The following is a 19,237-nucleotide window of genomic DNA, read 5'->3' on the forward strand; positions in this document are numbered from 1 at the left end:
GTGGGTTATGAACGCGTTCAGGGGTATGAAGTAGTTTCTGAAGGGCTAAATAACTTCCAAAAGATGTTGCTTGTGACAGTGACCTCTTTAGTCTTGTAGTTCTAGAATAAATAAGCAAGGCAGGCCAAGTGTACAGTGATTCCAAACAGTTTAATGTAATTCCAAGACAAAGTGTGATTACATTTCTACACATATACAATATGCATATGTGAGTTTACAAATTTTAATTAATAACTCGTTTCACCTCAGAGACCGAAAAAATGATCAAAAAGAAACTGTGAGTAACAAGCTATAACATAGTTCACCACAACGGGACCCCCCTTTCTCACCCTACAGTTAGTAATATTACAATTAAAATAACTATATTCTTCTATAATTTTTTTCTGTTAAAATCATCTCATAAATTTACAATGCTATTATTAGTTTCCAAGACTAATATAAATTCACTCCATTTTTCTACAACGAAAATGATTATTAATTTAGAAGCACACGACATCATGATGAAAAACACAAGCATTTTTAGTAGCAAGGACTTGATCAGTTAAGAATTATTTTTCTTGTAAAACATTCTAAAGCCAAGTAAAATATCCATTCTTATAACATACCTATAATATGAGACTAAGGAATAGGTTACATATAGGTCTACAACACATTGGTTTGTTTGTTTTTTTTTTTTAAAAAAGTAGACATTTATAAATAAAAAAAGAAAAGAGGGACAATTCACATAGGAAAAAGAGGTACACGAGAAAATACTGTTGCACGCAATAATTTTCACAAAGATTAACATGGATTAACACTTTTCATTACAGAAACCGTACAGTGAAGGAACACAACAGACCGGGGCTTTCGTAGGGCTATTGAGCTGAGATGACCTGGTGGAGGAAGGTGGAGGCAAGGTGACCTTGGGGAGGGAGCCATGTTCCTTGGACTGGTGACCAATCATCACCGGGTCTCCTCTTCCCGGCTCTCATTCTGGGGAGTGAGTCTTTCTATCCAGTGTCCGGAATTCATGGGCAGTTGGAAGGTAAACGTGTCTACAGATCTGTTCTCTTTCCACCCTAATGGATCCCACTTTCGGAAACGTGATATAGTATCAGAGGCTGCAGCTCAATATGTGTGGTCAAAGCAAAATGGGATGGAAAATTCCAGTCATTCTGATTTGCTGCCCCCCCACCCCCTCACTCATCCATCTATGCCCTGGAGGCTGGGGACCCAGACAGAGCAGTAGCACCCTGCAGGGCCGCCTGCCTCCGCTGCGGCGAGGCGGGTGACAGGCACCCGGCGCCATGCCTCGGGCCCACTCAGGGAAGGTGCGGCCTGGGGCCGGCCCCGGCTCGTCTACGCTGCCGATGCTGCCTGACTTCTGACAGCTCCTTTTCCCCCTCATCGGTAAAGCTATACTTCTCCTATCAGAAATTTGGTTTGATATATATATACACTAACATATATATCAACATCTATATCTATACAGTGATTCTACTAAACTAGAAAGCCTGCCGCCCCAAAGTAGGACTTCCTGGGCTACTTCATTTGGTTAAAAAACGCACACAAACAAGATGGAGATGCTTTGGGGGCCAGAAATGATCGTGCCCTGGAAAAGCCACGGAAGACAGCTTTAAACGAGCAGTAACACAAAAGCCAGAGGGAGGGTGACAGGGCGGCGAGAAACCCCGAGACGGAGGGGGCGCCCACTGGGTGGGGGTGGGGGTGGGGGGGTGTCTGCTTGGAAGTAAGGAGAGGCGAGGGGGGCGGGGGACGCTTCATGTTCCATTCAGAAGTCACGGAAAAGCTACAAAAGATGGGCATGGTCAAGTCACTTTCCACTTCCCAAGTTCTTCCTTATAACCTGAGCCGAAAACTATTAAAATCATCATAATAATATTACTAATAACGAGCAATCCATTGCCCCTTCAACCAAGCGGGTGAACATCTGACAGGGAGGCAAGACCACCGCTCGCGAGGCCAAGGGGGTGCTTCTCCCCGGCTCTTGAGAGCGTCCTGGGGGTCTGGGGTGCCCGGGTGTGGGGCTGAGGTGGCCACGGAGACACCGACCCCACGCAAGAAGTGAGGAGGCAGTTCCAGGAGAGATTTGTGTGGACAGGGGTTGAAAGGAAACTAGAGAGAGCAATAGTTTTTGTTTTTTTTTCAGATTACAGCATATTCGCTTGTTTTTCTTTTTTAAAGCTAAATTCTATGCTTCTAGTTTTTAAACACATGGCTAAGCCCCAGAGACAATGACGTAAAGTCAGTTTGGTTAGTTAAAGCAAAGGCAGAAACCAAACAGAGGAAAAGCAGAAGGATAAGTAGGAAGGGCGAGATAAAGAGTATTTTACCCTAACATTTGTAACGAGAACATACTGTCCACAGAGTTCACAGGGAAAACACACACCAACGGTTCCCTGGTCCCGGGTGTTTTGCAGTTTTTCAAGGTCTTCTCTGCTAACGGAATGCCCTTTGTCACAGCGGGTCCTCTGCGCTTCGGTTGTGGTATGAGGAAACAAGAAACAAACCCAAACTCTTAGGGGAACCAGCACTTTCTAGCCTGTTCCTGTAAGACAGTGGGGCCCACTCTCTGAAGCGTCCCAAGGAAGATCTCTACTCCTAGGGGCTCTCTGACCCACTCCCCTCCCCCAGCTGCCCCTAGGTCCCCCCCCCCCCCCCCCCCCCCCCCCCCCCGCCCTGCTCAGCAGCAACTTACACAATCTCTAGGAAGCAATCTAGCTCCCCCACTCCCACTGGCCTAGGCTTCAACTCTCACTTTGACAGAGTAAAAGGTAAACACATCCTTTTGCGTTTATTTTGCTTTAAAGGAGAAAAGGAATTAATGACAGCAGATATATGGAAAACCCGGCCATTGAGTATGGGCGTAGGGGTGTATGACTCCCTCACTGCAAAACACCGATCAAAGTATTGCCGGGTGGGGGGGCCCAGAAATAGCAGCTGTACCTCCAGGGCCACCTGAAGCCCAGTGTCTTCTACTGCCTGGTGACTGGACGTCAGTGGATTGACAGAAATGAAACATTTAAATCAAGACAAAATCAGTGAACCAGGTATCTGTTCTGTCTGCCTCTTCCACGGTGTCAGAGAGAAGGCCTCTTTAGAGACAAGTGTTGATACAGCATGGCATGAGGTGTTCACATCTGGCCCAGGCTACGGACTCACCCCTTCCCACTCAGTCCAGAAACCCGTTCACAATCTCTCGCGTTCACGACCAGTAACGTGGAGGGAAATGTGTGTGTTGGGCTACATAAGAGTACGGTTAGAAAACACCTGCCTTGGAGGGGCAGTCGCCGGGGTTTGAAGATGTCAGTTATAAACAGAAATTTTCTTTAAAAAGTACCAGTTTAAATGTAAACTATAAAACACTTTAGCTATAAAACGTAGCCAGAAATATGATTCAGTATCCACAGTCAATTACTTAGTCTACGCATTTAAAGTGTGGCTCTCTCGAGATCTTAGAAGGCTAACAGCATTTTACAGTAGCTAAAAACATATATACTCAACATGTGCATTTGAATATCACATTTCATTACAACACACAGAGAATAGTCTCTTCCTTGGTTTAGTTTTTGTTGTAAAGATCAGCTGTTTTCAGAATTCACTTAAGCAACAATGACCAGGGTGTGCATTAATCATTATCTGCAGCCCACACAGAGTTCATAGTCTTTTAAATCCCAAGATCAAGCTGGCTACATGATTTCAAAAAAGGCTAAAACCAGGATGAATGCCCACAGTTGAGGTAATTATTGCCATTAGGTCACAGTTTGTGTAAGGTAATGCATCTAAAACCTTCTTTAAAAAAATCTTTAGGTGTTCTGTCAGAATTCCAGAATACCTATTGAAACCAACCAGGATCTTAAATGCTGATTAGTTGGGTTTGCTTCCAATGGAGTTAAAGTTCTAGAAGGTTCTAGAACTTGTGTAAACTACCTAAGAATCGAGGCAAACAAGCCTGGAGCCAGTCAATAAAGAAGTTTTTTTTTTTTTTAAATAAAAAAGAAACAAAAAACCCACCCCAAACAACTGAGGAGATGTTTCATAACAAAGGATAACAGGTTCCTAAAAAATTAAAAATCTCGTCCTAAAGCATTTCTAAATTCTCGTCACCTTTCAACCAAATTAAAAATGCTTCGGTGTGACTGTGAATCTCATACTGCGGCAAGAGACTCTCCTTCCTTATATCCTAAAAGTTGGCTGATTTTTCTGTTTACACAACTGTTCCTTCCCCTTCCTTGAGAAAGCTATCTCAAAAGAAACCCTTATTTGGTTCCTCTTTCCAAGAGTCATCTTGTTTTTCTCCTCCCCCCCCCCCTCCCTTTTTGTTGTTTACACAAAGAAAAAAAGTTCCTGGACACCAGACCCACACACGGTATTTACACATTTGGTGTGAATCCTGCATCTGGTTCTACCCAGAGCTGACAAGTGGATCGATTTATAGAGACCAGAATTGTCATGATATTTATCAGTGCAGTAAAAAATAGCATTTTAAAAAAAATATATACCTTTAGTATTGCCTTTCTAGAATTAACTATAAGCAAGAAAAAATTATTATTTTTTTTTTAAAAGAAGAAAAGAACACTTTTTTTCTTCACTCGTGAGAGTTTGTTGTAGCAGCACTACTAAAGCTAGTTGGTACGCTGGAAAGGAATCTAAAATGACTTCTACTGTGAATCAAAAGAAACTCCCCTAAGACTTTCTCTAAAAGTCCAACTCACTCTGCCCCTTCTGCTTGCATCCAGGTCACGGCTCCCTCTTCACTCAGAGCTTCTGCTGGGGATGGCGCGGGGTGACGCTCCTTCAAGGTTTTCTCTGCGCACACGCACCGGAGGTGGCGGAGGCTGGCGGCCGCGGGCCCGGTTTTGGACCTGGGCCGACCCCGGGGGGCCCGGCCCGGCTCCCTCCCTAGCCGTGTAGCCCCGGGCACGCCGCCAGCTCTCCAAGCCGGGTGCCTCATCTGTAAAGGGGCTAATGGTGCCCCTTTCAGAGCACTGTGGTAAGACTGAATGACTCGAGATGACCGGTGAGCAAGTTTTAGCAGTGTTTGGCACACAGTAAACAGACGTACCGTCAAACGGTTCCTCGGAAAACACGAAGCCACTCATTGCTGTTAATGAAAAAAAGCGAAACGAAACGGTAGCTCAGTGAAGTCCCGAATAACAAAAATTTCACTAGAAACGTGGAGATTTTGGACCACCATTCTATTTCCTTTCTTTGACACGTGTCACTTTCTCAGAGCGTCGGCTTCCTCCTCTGTGAGTGGGGCGGCGACGAGGGTTCCAAGAGGTGAGCTGGTACAGGGCTTGGCGTGGGGCCTGGAGGACTGAAAGCATTCAGCGAATGCTGGCCGTTGCTTCCTTGAGGGACACTGCGAGTTTTAACAAACGGGAGGGAGTCAACAGAATGTTCTATCGCTGCGGTCTAGATTAGGGGCCCTCAACGACTTGCGGGGAGCCGAGCCGGGGGAATGTAGGAGGATCTCTGAGGAAGCGCACTCTGCAGGAGGGTCACTTCTCGGTGCTGCTCACTGAGTCTGAAAGGAGCCACTGGCCGGGAGCTGGCCCTCTGGAACTTCTGGGAGCCGCGAGAAAGATGTGAGGGCCTTCCACTAGCTTGGGCCACTCTAGCGAGCATCGGTGCCAAAAGCCTTCAGAAGTTTCTATTGCGTTTAAATGTCTTTCCGCCATCTTCAGCTCTCGAGTAGCCCAACTGAGATTCGACTGAGTCTAGTCTGTGCAGAGTAGAAGCGAGAGTCCTAAGGCATCCAAGTGGAAAAGTACTGACACCCCAAGAGCAGCTCCAGCGTGCGCGGGACCCCCCTCCGCCACCCCCCCCCACCCCCGATGCAGCTCAGCTTCCCCGTGGAGGGTCCGCTCCGGTCTGTACCCGTGGTGACATGACATCAGTAAAGCCCACGTGTTTGTGAGGCGCCTCCAGGTTGCCAATAGCAGCAGCATTTAGGGTTACTAATCTCCACTCCTCTTAAAAGATGAATACAGTTTGAAATGGACGCAATAAAAAAAGAATACAAGTCAGGAGACGGGAAAGAGAAAGACAAATGGCATTGCATCACTAATGATGTCGTTATTGCCCGGAAAGGAAAGAGAGGGATGCCATTCTGTCCCTGTCTGGAGGTGTCTTTGAGAAGGGTTCTTTGGCTAAAAAAGGGAACATTTCACCTTCCTTTCCAGTTTGGTAAGGACATCTCTGGCCTGCTGAATTTCTGAGGCTTCCCCATCTGAAACCTGCCAGACGCGTCGGAAAGAACGGCACGGAAAGTGCTTCCGGGGCTGGAATGTTTCCTGGCAAAGTGGCTCACGCCGGCGTCGTGCAATCTCAGGCCAGGCCTGCGGAAAAGAGTCCTCGCCTCCCTGTCGAATTCCCTCTGCTACGTGCGGGCGCCTAGTGATCTTCTGGTTTCTGTTCCCTGTCCCAGCAGCTGCTGGGCAGGCCGGCAGGGGCCCCACGCCCCACCCGGGCCCCGGCACCAGAGGGCCTGGGGTGAAAGCCGGGGCCGGCTCACGGACACCTCGTTTCACCAACCACAGCCCATCAGCAGTAGCTCCTTAAGCCTCCTCATCTCCTTCCTCCAGTTTCCAAGAAAGTCTGCTCCACTCGCTCACACGCACTCACACAACCGAAATCCCCCACCACGCGCTTGCTCACAAATGAGTGTCTGCCCTTCCAAAGATCTGGTCAAGGGAAGTCAGCCCGTTAGCAGCTGTGCTAATCTCACCTTCCCTTCCTCACGTCCAACCATCTGGTGTCTGGGCGGGTTGAGCCTTCCAGGGTGAAGAAGGCAAGGCCAGCTGGCTCCCCCAGCCTGCAAGCCACTCGCCGCCAGTAAGGCCAGAATGCAGATACAGTCCAGGAGACAACCGTCGGGTTTGCCTCGACCCTTCCTTTCCCTCTGAATTCCATCAACCGCCATGTACCGCTTCACAGTATTAATTGGCATCGAGCCTCAGACTCTCCCACCCGTCGGCCTGCTCACCCCTTCCCTTGGAAACAGCCAAAACGTCATCAAAGAGGCACTAAGCACGAGAAGCATTATCCACCTGTCCTTCCCGAGGCTGCAATTAGATGGCTCTCCTTGACCTGTCCTTTTGCATCTTTCCCCCTTCGTCTTTGCTAGGCTTCTTTATTTTGAGCCAGTGAAGAAAAGATGATGCTCTAGGTTATTTGTGGTCGAAACAAGGCTGAGGTTGGCATCCCTTTACTTGGGAGCTTGGTCCCAGGGACGGGCAGGCTTTCAGTCACCCGACTGGCCAGGGTGACTCAGAGCCGAAGGACGGGCCAGGAGGTCCGGGCAAGTGCTAAGGAGCGCACAAGGAGTGGGGCCTCTCCCACTGGGGTCTTCTGGTCCCACAGCTCTGTGCTTGGGACTAGAGGAGGAGGGGGGGGGGGTGGGACGAGGGGAGTACGCGCTCGTGTTTGCCGAGCGCCTGCAGGGCTGGGTACCGCCCTGCAGCGCCCTTCGTCATAATCTTCCGCAAAACCGGCATTTCAACCCCAAGTCTATAGTTTCTGGGTTTGGTGGGCAGTCTGTGGGCACCTCGAGCCGATCAAAGAAAGCCCGTCACGCACAGGGCAGAGCGCACTGAGGGGATGGCCGTGAGGCCCCACTGTGCCCCTCCGCTGGCCAATGCTTTCAGGTGGGGCTGCGCCCACAATGGTGAGGGGCTGCTTGCCGTCGCCAGCGCTCCTCTGGCCTCTGACCATCCCTCTACCTTTTTTTTTGGCTCCTAGTTCTGTCCCTAGAATTGCGTGCTGAGAAGAGGTACTTGGGGGAGGGAGGGGGGGAGACGGGAGAAGTGGGCAGTGTGGTGAGTGAGCGGAAGGCAGGGAAGTGAGGCTGAAACTTCCCAGGGGAAGGTGCCACCTGCCTAGCACCCTTATGTCAGCTCATTCCACTCAGTGGCTTCTGGGAGGGGACAACCGTCTCTGCACTGAAGGAGACAGGCCACACTCCTGGTGCGCTGAGGGGAAAGGGAAGGACATCTGGTCAGCTCTAGGCAGAAGGGGCTTTCTTTTGCATGACAGGTAAGCATCAGATGCGAGGCAGGCCAAGAATACAGTCAGCAGATTCCAGAAGCACAGGAGAGCACAGAGGACGTGGGGAAAAAACCACAGCTAAGAGTCCGGCCCAGGAGATGTCACCTCAGAACTCTTCCCAGGCCACTGAGAATCTAGACGGTGACCATGTTGTCGAGAGTCCCATCTGGCCTGCACAGAGACAAGGCCTTGATTCTTCTTCAAACTTTTGTTCTGTGGTCGATCTTTCTTGACGGCTCTTTGTGAACTAGAGATGACAAAAACAGTTTTCCTAATTCCTGTGTCTTTCCTTTTTATTTTTGTTTTTTTTGTTTTTTTTGTTTTTTGTCTAACAAAACTGGACATCCATATGTCCTTCCTGCCTACTCAGAGACTCACAGATATAATAAAATAAGTTTAAATATTAAAGAGAAAACACAAAGATACTGGGAATAAATGTGCATTTAAAACCCCAGCTAAAATATCAACATGATGAAAACGATAATAATTACAATGGTAATAACCAAAATAATTAGTACAATAATATTATCTTTATGAGCAGCATGGAACTTTCATTCCTGATCTGGAAGAAAAGAAAGAAAATATCAGGTGAAAGAGTAAGAGACTTCCAACGTAAGTAGACGAAACGAGCTTCTTTAAATGGAAGGCTATGTTGTCTTTGCCCCTAAGAGATCAGATCTAGGAAGGGCTGGAAGTCGACTGTGCAAGGGGATCAGGCTGTGACCCAGCAAGGCAAGGAGAGTCTCATCTGCAGCCAAGACTTCTGTCCCTGGTCATGAGGAAATGTTCTGGGGCTCTGCTGCACGTCAGGAACAGGCGGACTTTCCCGGCCGGCGTGGCCCTGGCTCCCATTTCCCCCACTCTCTCCGGACTGGCCATTTTCCCTGTGGTCTCTGACAGAGAGCACTTCCTCACTTTTGGGTAAAGAGTATCGATTGGCCGATCGGTTGGCGGTTCCACAAGGAGAGGGTCTTGTCCTGGGCTTGCCTGCCGGGGACACGGGAGCTGCCTGCGCGCCTCCAGTGGGCCGTGGGGTCCTTCCTTCCAGCCTAAGGCCTGGACTAAGTGGGTTCCAGTTCGGGGACCTATTTCTTTGTTAGATGAGCAGAATTTATGGCTGGGGAGGGGGAGTTTCCAGAGTTATTTTACATTTCACAGCTAACAGCTAAGGTAGTGGCTTGGCTTCATGACTGAATCAGGCTGGAGAGCACTATAAAACCACTGTTCACAGTAGATGGTTAAGGGAGACTGTGGAGGGGGGCGGGGAGCGTGAGGATGAACTGACAAAACCAGGAGCCATCTCTTTGCACCTTGGAAACTTGGCTTTGGGATCGGTTAGGATTCAGCATCGAGAATCAGACAATTAGGACCACCCTTCCGAGCCCCATCTGTGACCAGACAGCGTCTCCCAACATTCACGTATCCAAGAATAATTTGCTATGAATGGAGCTCTCCCTACTCCCCCCCACCCCCACCCCCTGCAGTGTTCAAAGCCTGAGAAAACTTCCAGAATGTATCAAAGGTGCAAAGAGGGCAAAGGGCAAATTTCTTTGGAAACTTAAGTGCCCGTGGGAGTGTTCCAAAGTGCAGTGTAAGACCCCCTCGTGACCCTCTTAAATGTCCCTCCGACCTTCTGCCCACCAGACCCCTCTAAAAACCAAAGCCAAAGTCGAGTCTTGGGTAGGCCTGGTAATGTGAGGAAAGATTCAGCAGCAAACAAAGGTTGATGGTTGTCTACAGAGGGAGGGATCTGGCAGAATCGTGAGAGCAAAACACAGCTGGTGGAACCAGAGAGAGGGGCAGGGCCGTGCATGAACGTGGGGTGGGCCTGAGAGCCTGGTGCTGGGTACCAGGCCTCCTCTCCTCTGTCCCTTTCATATTAGGAAGGAGGTAGCCGCCAGGCAAGGCCAACATTTCCACAAACACAGCTGGGACCTCTGCTCCCACAGTACTAGAGCCAGCCCCACTGGTGGACTGAAGGCAGAGTGGGGAGAAGGTGCAGGGTGGGGAGTCTCTCTTGTTCTTTGTCTCCAAGATAAAAGTCAAATTTGTCCACCCGCCATCCATCTCCCACGTCTCTCTCAAGATCCACGGGTGCCCCCCGCTCCTGCCAGCTCCCTGATGCCCCTCTGTTAGCAAACAGCTCAAAAAAGACAACAGGTATTAAAATAAAGTTAAAACTCAAAACAAAACAAAACAAAACAAGGAAAGACCAGAGTAAAATCTACAACAGCACAAGAGAAGAGCTGAGGTGATGTGACTCGCCTCAGTCAGCTTCTTGGAGTACCATGGAAATCAACCCTCACACCGCGTCTGTCGGTCGGTAAGGCACTAGGAGGGAACGGTGTAAAATCAAGGATGCGAGAGCCGTGATGGCGGCGCCGAGGGACACACAGGGAGGGTGGCATCCACGCTCACACCCACACACACTCGTTCGTGCTCACACACCTGGACCACCACACTGGTTACATGCCTATGTTATACCACTTTTTTTTTTTTTTTTTTGTGCAATTACATTGAGTAATAGTCTATTGGTATCATCGGAGTTGAACACAAAGTAGAAAACGGGTGTAGACTGCTACATTCTACTAGGGTGTCGGCGACGACCACTAGCCCTATGCTACGTGACTAGGGATTGATTCGAAGAGAAAATAAATCTTCAGGAAAGAAAAAAAAACCCTAAAGTTTGCAACACACATTATTAATGACACCGGAGGAGTAACATTGCTTAGGGATTTATCCAGAGTGCTCGGGAAGAGAAAATGCGCCCTCTGCTAAGGGGTCTTCCGTCAGCCCTGGCCACCCCCCACTCCAGTCCTGACAAACGAGCCAGAACTGGGCTTTTGCCAACCCCACACCAACCCCCAGATATCAGCCTCCTCAGGCCATGGCCTGACCTTCTAGAGGGCTGCTGACCCTTTAGAGTTCTGGAAAAATCCCTAATTCTTATGTTCCATAATTAAAAATCTATTGGATTTCCACATCAGGTGTCCCTGACAGCAAATTCTTAAATGTCACTTGCCGCCATATGAAAATAATCTTTGAGAAGTTCATAGATAAAGTTCTTCAAAAACTGGGGCCCCCCATTTCCAGAATTTTCCGTCGCTCTCTTCTTCTCCTTTCCAGTTTGGTGCAGAATGGGTTCGTGAGCTGTGTTTTTTGTTACTGACGTTTTCTTTTTTTTCTTTTTCTTTTTTAAAATAAAAAGCATAGATTTCCCCCTCCTCAATCCCTTCTTTTTAAAAACGTTCTCTTCTCTGCTCTAAGTCCCCCCACCTCCTAGTTCAAGTTTCATCTGTGTCTGTCCCTGCCCCCTGCCCCCCCTGCCCCGTTGCATTGTTTGTGTGCCGCATCTTCAGTATAAAAAGCCCGGCTCCCACCTCACCCCTCCTCCCTCCTCCCCTCTGGCCATCCTCCCTCCCCTCCCCTCCCCTTCCAGTGTTTATATGTAAGGGTACTGGTTGACCTTGGCGGGGCTCAGTGGGTATCCAGTGTAGACGGTGGAGGCTGGAGAGGCGCTGATGTAGGTCTGGTGGGCAAACTGGGCTGGATACTGACTCGGGTGGATGGTGGGCGAGGGCAGGACCCGGGGGCCCATGCTCACGGGGACCTGATGGACGATGCTGGCCGGGTAGGCAGTGTGCTGCACGGTGTGCCGTGCTGAGCCTTGGGAGGCCACCAGATGGGCCACGGTGCCGGTGGAGCCCAAGGCCGCGGGCGCCGTGTAGGTGTAGAGGTGGGGCTGGGTGGGGAGGTGGGCTGCGGCGGCAGCTGCGGCCAGGTGGGGGTGCACAGTGCCGTGGCTGGGGCTGTTGTGCGGGAAGGAGTACGGGGCCTGAGCCATCGTGGGAGTGATGTAGGCCTGCTGCCGGCGGTGGCTCCCGGCGCGCTCTGCGGTGATGTGCTGCTGAGCCTGGAGGAGGAGAAGCACCAGGAGAGGGCTGCATTGGGGGCCAGACACGTGGGAGGAGAGGAAGGGGAGGAAGAGGAGGGGAGGGGGAGGATGAAGAGGAGGGGAAGAGAGTAAAGTGAGGAGGGGGAGGACGGTGCGGGAGGGAGGGGGAGGAGGGGGAGGTTGGTGAGCGGGGAGGGGAGGAGGGAGTGGGAGAAGGAGGGGGAGGTGGGCGGGGGGGGGGGAGGAAGAGGAAGAAGTGGGAGGGAGAAGGGGGAGAAAGGGAGGAGGGGGAGAAGGGGGGGAGTAGGGAGGGAGGGGGAGGGAAAGAGAGAGAAGTGAGAAGGGGTAAGAGAGGAAGGGGAGGAAAGAGAGGTGGGGGTAGGGAGGAGGGGAGGGCGGAGGAGCAGGAGGGAGGAGGGAGAGGGGAGGAGGCCAGAGCCATTGGAGTGACAGCAGGTGTCCCCCTTGCCACGTTAGCCTGACTGAGAAGGGGCCAGAATGGCCGTAAGATCAAGCCAGCTGAAAAGGTAACAGGAGACTGTGTCTCCTCAGAACACATGGGTCCAGGAAGTGTCAAAGGAGCCCCTCTTTGAGTGACAAGTGCTTCCTCCCTCACTGTGAAATCCTGTCCTCTAAAATCCTAGGCTCTTGGAAACTCTGTTGTTTGAAGTTATGTTGGTATAAATCTCTTCCAGAGAGCCTGAGTCATGATGACACAGGGACGCAGCCTCAGGTTATCAAGTGCACCGCCTCGGATGAGGGGTTTCTGAACACAAACTCCCCCTTCACTGCACCTCCATGGTGTCTGAGGAAACAGGCCCCTGGGTCCGCTTTGCAATTCAGACCTGACCTAGACCCTCTGCACACAGGCTGGCTCTGTCCATGGAGACCCTGCTTCATGTATAATTCCACCTGAACGCCACCCACCCTCTCCAAATCCTCTCTTGCCCTCGGTTTGGGGTTTTCTGGGTGTGGTCTGGCCTCCCTCACTGCAATGAACAGCAAGCCCGACTCCGTCAGACTATCTCCCTGGAATCCTGGTCTGACTGGGCCAGGACACCGTGGCTTACCCTTCGCTAGGCTGAACTGGCAAGACGTGGGCCATCCTATTGTTAAGCTTTGGCACCACGTCACTAAGTGCTTTGTGACATCGGACAACTCATTTTACTTTGGGCTGGCTCTGTGTGACCCAGTCATACCAGCTCCCCCAATGGTAACCCATGGCGGGAAGAAGTCAGAGGTCCCTCAGGATGCGTCCTGCCGCGAGGGGGGGCTGAGGCTCTGTGGGCGGGGTGAGGGGCCCCAGCGGTGACCTGCTACCAGGCCGGGGAACGGAGGGGATGGCACTGACGTGCTGGCTGCTGGGACAGGATCAGGAGGCACTCACCTGGCTGAGATTGAGAGGCTGCTGCTGCTGGAAATGCGGTCCCGGCCGCTGTTGCCGGTAGGCGATGGCTCCGGACGAGCTCCCTGAAGAGTGACCGCTGGTGGAGGTCACGTTGCTGGAGGACTTGGACTTGTAGGACGAGTGCTGGCCAGTGTTGACTGTGTGAGGAGGAGCGACAGGTCACAGAGGGATCACACGTCCTCCGCTGCCCAGAAGACCCCGCCCCTCCAGGAAACAACGGTGGTCTTCCGGGAAGGAATGGGTTCCCAAGACTGGCCCATCAAAGTCAGCCTCGTCTCCCCTGGACCCAGTTAAGAGTCTGCCCAGAGTCTGGACGGGCCGCTGGGCTTTGGCTCGCCCCAGGGGTTAGGAGCCCATCCCGGCTTGCTGGACTTTAGGATTCTCATCTGGTGACATGGAAAAGCACAAGGAGAGTGTAACGCAGGAAAGGAGGAGAGGTCTCTGTGGCTCTTCGTGCCCCATGGGGCTTGTCTGCTGAGATCCAGAGACACAGTGACAGATAAGCAGGGCGTGGATAAACAAGCCTCAGAAAGAGGACCACACACGTCCTGAGGGAAAAACAACTCATGGTTGCTAGTGTGAACTAGGCGGGTATGAATGAAGACGCTAAGTATGAATGAAGAAGCATCCGCCAGTGAGCAGGCAGGCCCTTGACGTAACTGGGTTGGATCAATTCCATTACAAATCTCAGGGTGGTGAAACCAAAGTCAAGGAGGAGATGGCTAGGGCCAGCAAGAGGGAACACTGAGTAACCGCTGAAGGAGAGAAACATGAAGAGTGAAGGTTTGGGACACCGGCAACTTGGGGATGGGAGACGGGGGTGCGCGCTGAAGTCCATGAGGAGCCTCCCTGCCCCACAGGCAGCAGAACGCCCTCCCCCCACCCCCACCCCGGAGAGCGAGGGCTGCCTCACTGGGGAGGGAGGTGGTGGGTCCTACCAGGGACCCCCAGATCTGTGCATTGGCACCTGTGGGTCTTCTCCTCCCACCCACTGAATCAGAACCCCATGGGGAGGTGCCTGGGAATCTGTATTAGTAATAAGCGCCCCAGGAGAGGAGGCAGCCAGGCCCTGGTGTACGGAGCTATGCTAAAGCCAAACCCATTCAGACTCTCAAAGGCCTTCCAAAACCTGGGGGGTTGAAGGGTTTGGGGGACCCACTGCAGGGTAAGAGAAGGAAAGCCGCAAATGTCGGCCATGGGCAGGGCCTGGTTTCTCCCCTTTGCTCAGCCGCAGTGCTACTGTGGTGGGGCCAGAGTCCTTGCTGGTCAGTAGCAGGCCACAACTGTGCTTGCTGTGTGGGCCCCAGCGGTGGAGGTTGTCTCTCTGTCCCTGTTCCAACTTTCCGGGCACTGCGTGGTGATTATATTTGAAGGAAAACCCTGAGCTCGAGTTATCCGTAGCTTGAGTCTACAGTGAAGAGGTTAGAAGTTGTAGATGAAATGGTGTGACAGAGCCCAGCATGCACCTCTTACCAGCACTGCGGGGACAGGGAACGGGGGGCTGGGTCAGAGAAGGGGACCTCCAGATAAGGGGTGGGGTCTTGTGAGGGACCAAGACATTAAGATGGGGAGCCAGACTCCTGTGAGGCCCAGCCGCATGGCCTTGGTCCACTTAATTAATCTCTCGGTGCTTCCATTTTCGTATCTGGAAAACTGGGAGAATAATGGTAACTCTATAGGGTGGTCATGAGGTTCATATGAGTTAATGTACATAGAACACTTAGTATCTGTCATGTATTAAGCTCTTAAATGCATTAGCTATTGTTAATATCTTTCTTATTGAGCCTTGTCTCCTGGCTAAAGCTGATGCTCAAGGAACAGGTGTCTCCTCCAAGCCGGGACAACCAAATCCTGTCTCCTGGAAATGGGAAGCTGGAAGCCTGGGAGTCACCGGGTCAGGGTGAGGCAGTGCTCCAGAAAGCAGGCGTTGGGCCTCCGACGGCCCAGGTCTTAGGAGTTCTGGCTCCTGCCCAGCCTGGGATGTGGTTGTTGAACTTTCCCTCAGCTCTCTTAATTCCTTCCAATACATTATGGGTCTGACGGCATAAGTGTAGAGTTCACTCAGCTGCCTTCCAAAGGAGCCTTAACTAACCCAAGAGATCTGGGAAGGTTATGTGAGAAATCCCCAGGGCTCCTTCCTGAGCTCAGAACCACAGGAGGGATAAGTTCTGTGAGAAAACGGACTGCGGTCTGCACAGCATTTGTTGTGACTTGAGCCCAGGGAACACCTGGCTGGCTACAACCTGTTCACACCTCGGCCTCTGTGGGTCACCTGGGCACCAGGAAGCTGAAGAAGGCTGCTGTTTGGATTTTTCTGAGCCTGGGTGTTTCTCAACACCACAGGCTGGGGACAAGCAGGCATCGGAATGAAGTTCCTTCCTGCCTCTTACCTGTCACTAGAAAGACTCTGCAGCATGTCCCCACAGGGGAAAATAAATCTCTCTTCACAGTGGAAAGTTAGACCATGGGGTTCCCCGGAGACGGCAGCACTGGTTGCTTTAGAACCAGTAGTCTTACCGCGGGGAATGACCTCCCCCGTTCCAACCTTTTTTTTTTTTTTTGGTTGGAAATATCCCTCAGAGACTCTCAGCCGTTCAGACAGCACACAGTCCTTGTGGAAAGACAGTGGGGTAAGACCTCTGAGCCGCCCCGCCGCACGCAGGCACAGAGCGCGATGGGCCGAGGATGGAACCGGTTAATGTAACCTGAAAGGCGTGAAATGTGGCTCCACAGAGCTGTCCTCTCTTGCCTTGGTGGTTTCTCAAGACACACAACTGCTGTTATACTGGCAAAGCTGGCCCTCAGCCTCTTCACTCGTCTCCACCAAGGGTTGGACCAGGTGGTCTTAAAGTTTCAGTAACTCTCCTCAAAATTTTGTCACCTCCCATGGAATGGCACCAGCATCAAAGCCTGACAAAGCTCCAAGCTGGACGGTTTCTTTCTTTTTTTTTTAAACATCTTTCTTTCTTTCCTTATGTTTATTTTTGAGAGAAAGAGAGTGTATGTGTGTTCGCGCGCGTGCACGTGTGAGGGTAGGGGAGGGGCAGAGAGAGAGGGGGCACAGAGGATTTGAAACAGGCTCAGCACTGCCAGCAGAGGGCCTGATGCAGGGCTTGAACTCACGAACTGCGAGATCATGACCTGAGCTGAAGTTAGACACTTAACCGACTGAGCCACCCAGGTGCCCCCACGCTGGAAGATTTCCAACCTGCGGAAATCTGGCCGCTCTCTCATGCATCCTTCATCTAGTTTTAAAAGGCCAAGAAACATTTAGCACCAGCCACCTTTAAAAACAAATGAATTCGTAGATGACCTCAAGAAGATCCGTCTTGAGCCATCATCCATCTTTTAAAGGGATCATTACTGTGACAGAGTCCCCCTGGGGTGTCTCAGAGCAGGGGTATTCCCGACATAACAGAGTAACAAAAATCACTGTCTCATGGTTGCAGGTCTCAATCCCCGATTTGAAATCCCTGGGACCACACATTCATTTTTGAAATGCAGAAGTTTAGGTTTTAGAAAGGTTCAACGTATTAGGTTACCCCCAGCAGAGCCTTGGGCACCACTTTGTAATCAAAGACATGAAGATTCTCTCTCCAAAACACAGGGATATTTCACTACGGGGCACAAATGACTACGACAAAGAGACTGCATGGCCCCTCGTTGACTCAGGCCAGGTTTCACCACCAATGAGTTTGCTATAAAGTTAAAATTTGGTGTTCAGAGTTTTTTGGATTGCAGATGAGGAAGGACTATCTCCTCTTCCTGTTCGATAAAAGGGCCAGGCTTCCTTGAGGGTTTCAACAACATAGTCTTGAGACCTGCTAATTAAGCAGGAAAGCCCTTCCCACTAAACCGTGTGCACCACAGGCTGCATCTTTTTTTGTTTTGTTTTTCAGATTTTGTTTTTTTTTAAGTAATCCCAACATGGGGCTTGAACTCCCAACCCTGAGATCCAGAGTCGCATGCTCTACTGACTGAGCCAGCCAGGTGGCCTCTCAAAAGCTGCAGTCTTAAGCCCGTGTGTGTAGGGCTACCTGAGGGCTTGAGGGTCCATGGCAATAAAGACTTAAGGGGTCAATTTCCAGATTCCCAATTTGCAAATGTATCTTTTCCTGAACTGATTTACCAGCACTAACATCTACTGGTTTTCCTTTCCCACCTTCTCTCTCACATCCACAGTCTCCTATTCCTTCTGGAAAGTTAATATGGTGTGTTGCCTCCAGGCATGCAAAGCCTGACCAGCTCCTGAGGGGCAGAAAGTCCCCTGATATCAAAGCCAAGCCTTGTGCAGTAAGAAACACGGAAGGCTGTCCAGCCTTACCTTATTCAGGCTGCAGACGCTTTTGTAAACTCCCCACCCTATCCATCCATTCACGAAATAAAATTCGGAAGTGAGGCGGTGGTCACGGGGAAGGTGTGACAGAGGTGAGAGCGGCTTTGGCTGCCTGGCCGAGGAGGAGTAGTTGCTCACTAGGGGGTAAGGCGGGGTGCCGGGACCGGGGGAGTTGACTGTGCAGCTCCAAGGTCTTAACAAACATTTAAAGTACTTCAGTAATGACGCGACATACACAATGTGACAGAAGTGATATCTTTGCCAGGATGTGAACTTAAAAACATGCGATGGATATCGTTTTAAACATTGAAGGATTATATGAGCAGCACAGTATGAGGGCCGCTGCTCTGAGGAGTCCTCTCTCCTGGGCAAACCACTTTGTCTGTCTCACGGGTTCCTTTGGTCCTAGAGAGTGTTGCTTTCTGCCAAGGTTACCAGTAAAACCCTTGCCTGGGAGAGAAAGAGGGTTCTAGAAGAGAGATACCGTGTGTCCCACACTATGTGGGCCGGCCTGTGGTGCTGGGCTGGGAAAGTTCCTAAGGACCCCATCCTCAATTCTGCTCTTCCCTCTCAGGGGCAGAACCAGAGTGGCCCATGACTAGTGGGCCTCACACGTGGCGACCGCCCCAAGAAGGTTCCAAGGTCTCCTGCAGCAGGTGACACAGATGGGTGTCCTTCCTGGTGAATAGCTCCCTGAATCTTTTTTTTTTTTTTTAAAGAAAATGTCTATTTTGTGTGTGTGTGTGTGTGTGTGTGTGTGTGTGTGTGAGAGAGAGAGAGAGAGAGAGAGAGAGAACAAGAAAACGAGTGGGGGGAGGAGGGGCAGAGAGAGGGAGACAGAGGCTCAAACTCACAAACCACAGGACAGCGACCCGAGCCAAAGTTGGACACTTAACTGACCGGGCCAGCCAGGGGCTCCAATAGCTCCCTGAATCTAAGCAAGGTCTTTTTTTTGGCAGTTTGTTCCTCTTCCCTTCTAAACAGTGCTTTCGTGAAGGTGCTGCCTTGGATGGGCTGGTGACGGTCTGTGGCGGGGAAGCGGATGGCTTTTGGTTTGTTCCCCGAATTCTGCCACTGGTGAGTGTGAACAAGGGAGTCACTGAAGAGATGCCACCAAACGTGGGCAGAGCCACTAAGTTTACTTGGAAGGTTACGTTCTCGGTCTTTATTCTAGAGCGCACTTGTCAGGGCGAGCCTCCAGGGGATGGAAGGACTCCTTTTTCTCAAGCCACCGTGTGAGCAAACAAACACACCCGCCACGACCTCTCCTCCCAACAGTGAGCCCCGAGGCGATGCCGAGCCGAACCTCCGTCATCCTCACCTGCCAAGACTCAGAGAAAGTTCTTTCCACCCAGGAAGCTGCTCTACCACTAGGGCTTCTTCCTGCTAAAAGTCAGTCAGGAACTCCCTAAAACGGGTCATCGCCGACCCGTGGATAAGGAACCGGGTGGCGTTTGTTTCGTCCTTATCAGCCTAGTCAAAGGGAGAGCCACTGTAAAGGTGGCAAGGTATTAATTATAGAACTGAAAACTGAAAACGCTGCTTA

General features: G+C 51.0%; 1 protein-coding gene and 1 long non-coding RNA gene across 10 annotated transcripts in view; one reads left to right on the plus strand and one right to left on the minus strand.

Moving 5' to 3' along the window:
• Positions 1-5,842: 5,842 nt before the first annotated feature.
• Positions 5,843-19,237, minus strand: part of HIPK2 (homeodomain interacting protein kinase 2) — a 184,083-nt gene continuing 170,688 nt past the window's right edge. For 5 of the 9 annotated variants that reach the window (XM_042926327.1, XM_042926307.1, XM_042926296.1 and 2 more), the window contains 3 exons: positions 13,335-13,492; positions 11,519-11,965; positions 5,843-8,614 (listed from right to left, as the gene is read on the minus strand). In XM_042926327.1, the coding sequence (XP_042782261.1) occupies positions 8,564-8,614; positions 11,519-11,965; positions 13,335-13,492 (656 nt within the window). In that variant the 3' untranslated portion in view covers positions 5,843-8,563. Of the gene's footprint in view, positions 8,615-11,431; positions 11,966-13,334; positions 13,493-19,237 lie in introns of those variants that run through there. The other 4 variants (XM_042926318.1, XM_042926331.1, XM_042926310.1 and 1 more) reach the window with 2 other exon arrangements.
• On the plus strand, positions 12,648-18,394 carry LOC122212433. The gene is made up of 3 exons (XR_006199137.1): positions 12,648-14,138; positions 15,159-15,255; positions 18,266-18,394. It is a non-coding gene; the product is annotated as an uncharacterized LOC122212433 (long non-coding RNA).

This window comes from Panthera leo, chromosome A2 (genome assembly GCF_018350215.1).
Source record: "Panthera leo isolate Ple1 chromosome A2, P.leo_Ple1_pat1.1, whole genome shotgun sequence".
NCBI lineage: Eukaryota > Metazoa > Chordata > Mammalia > Carnivora > Felidae > Panthera > Panthera leo.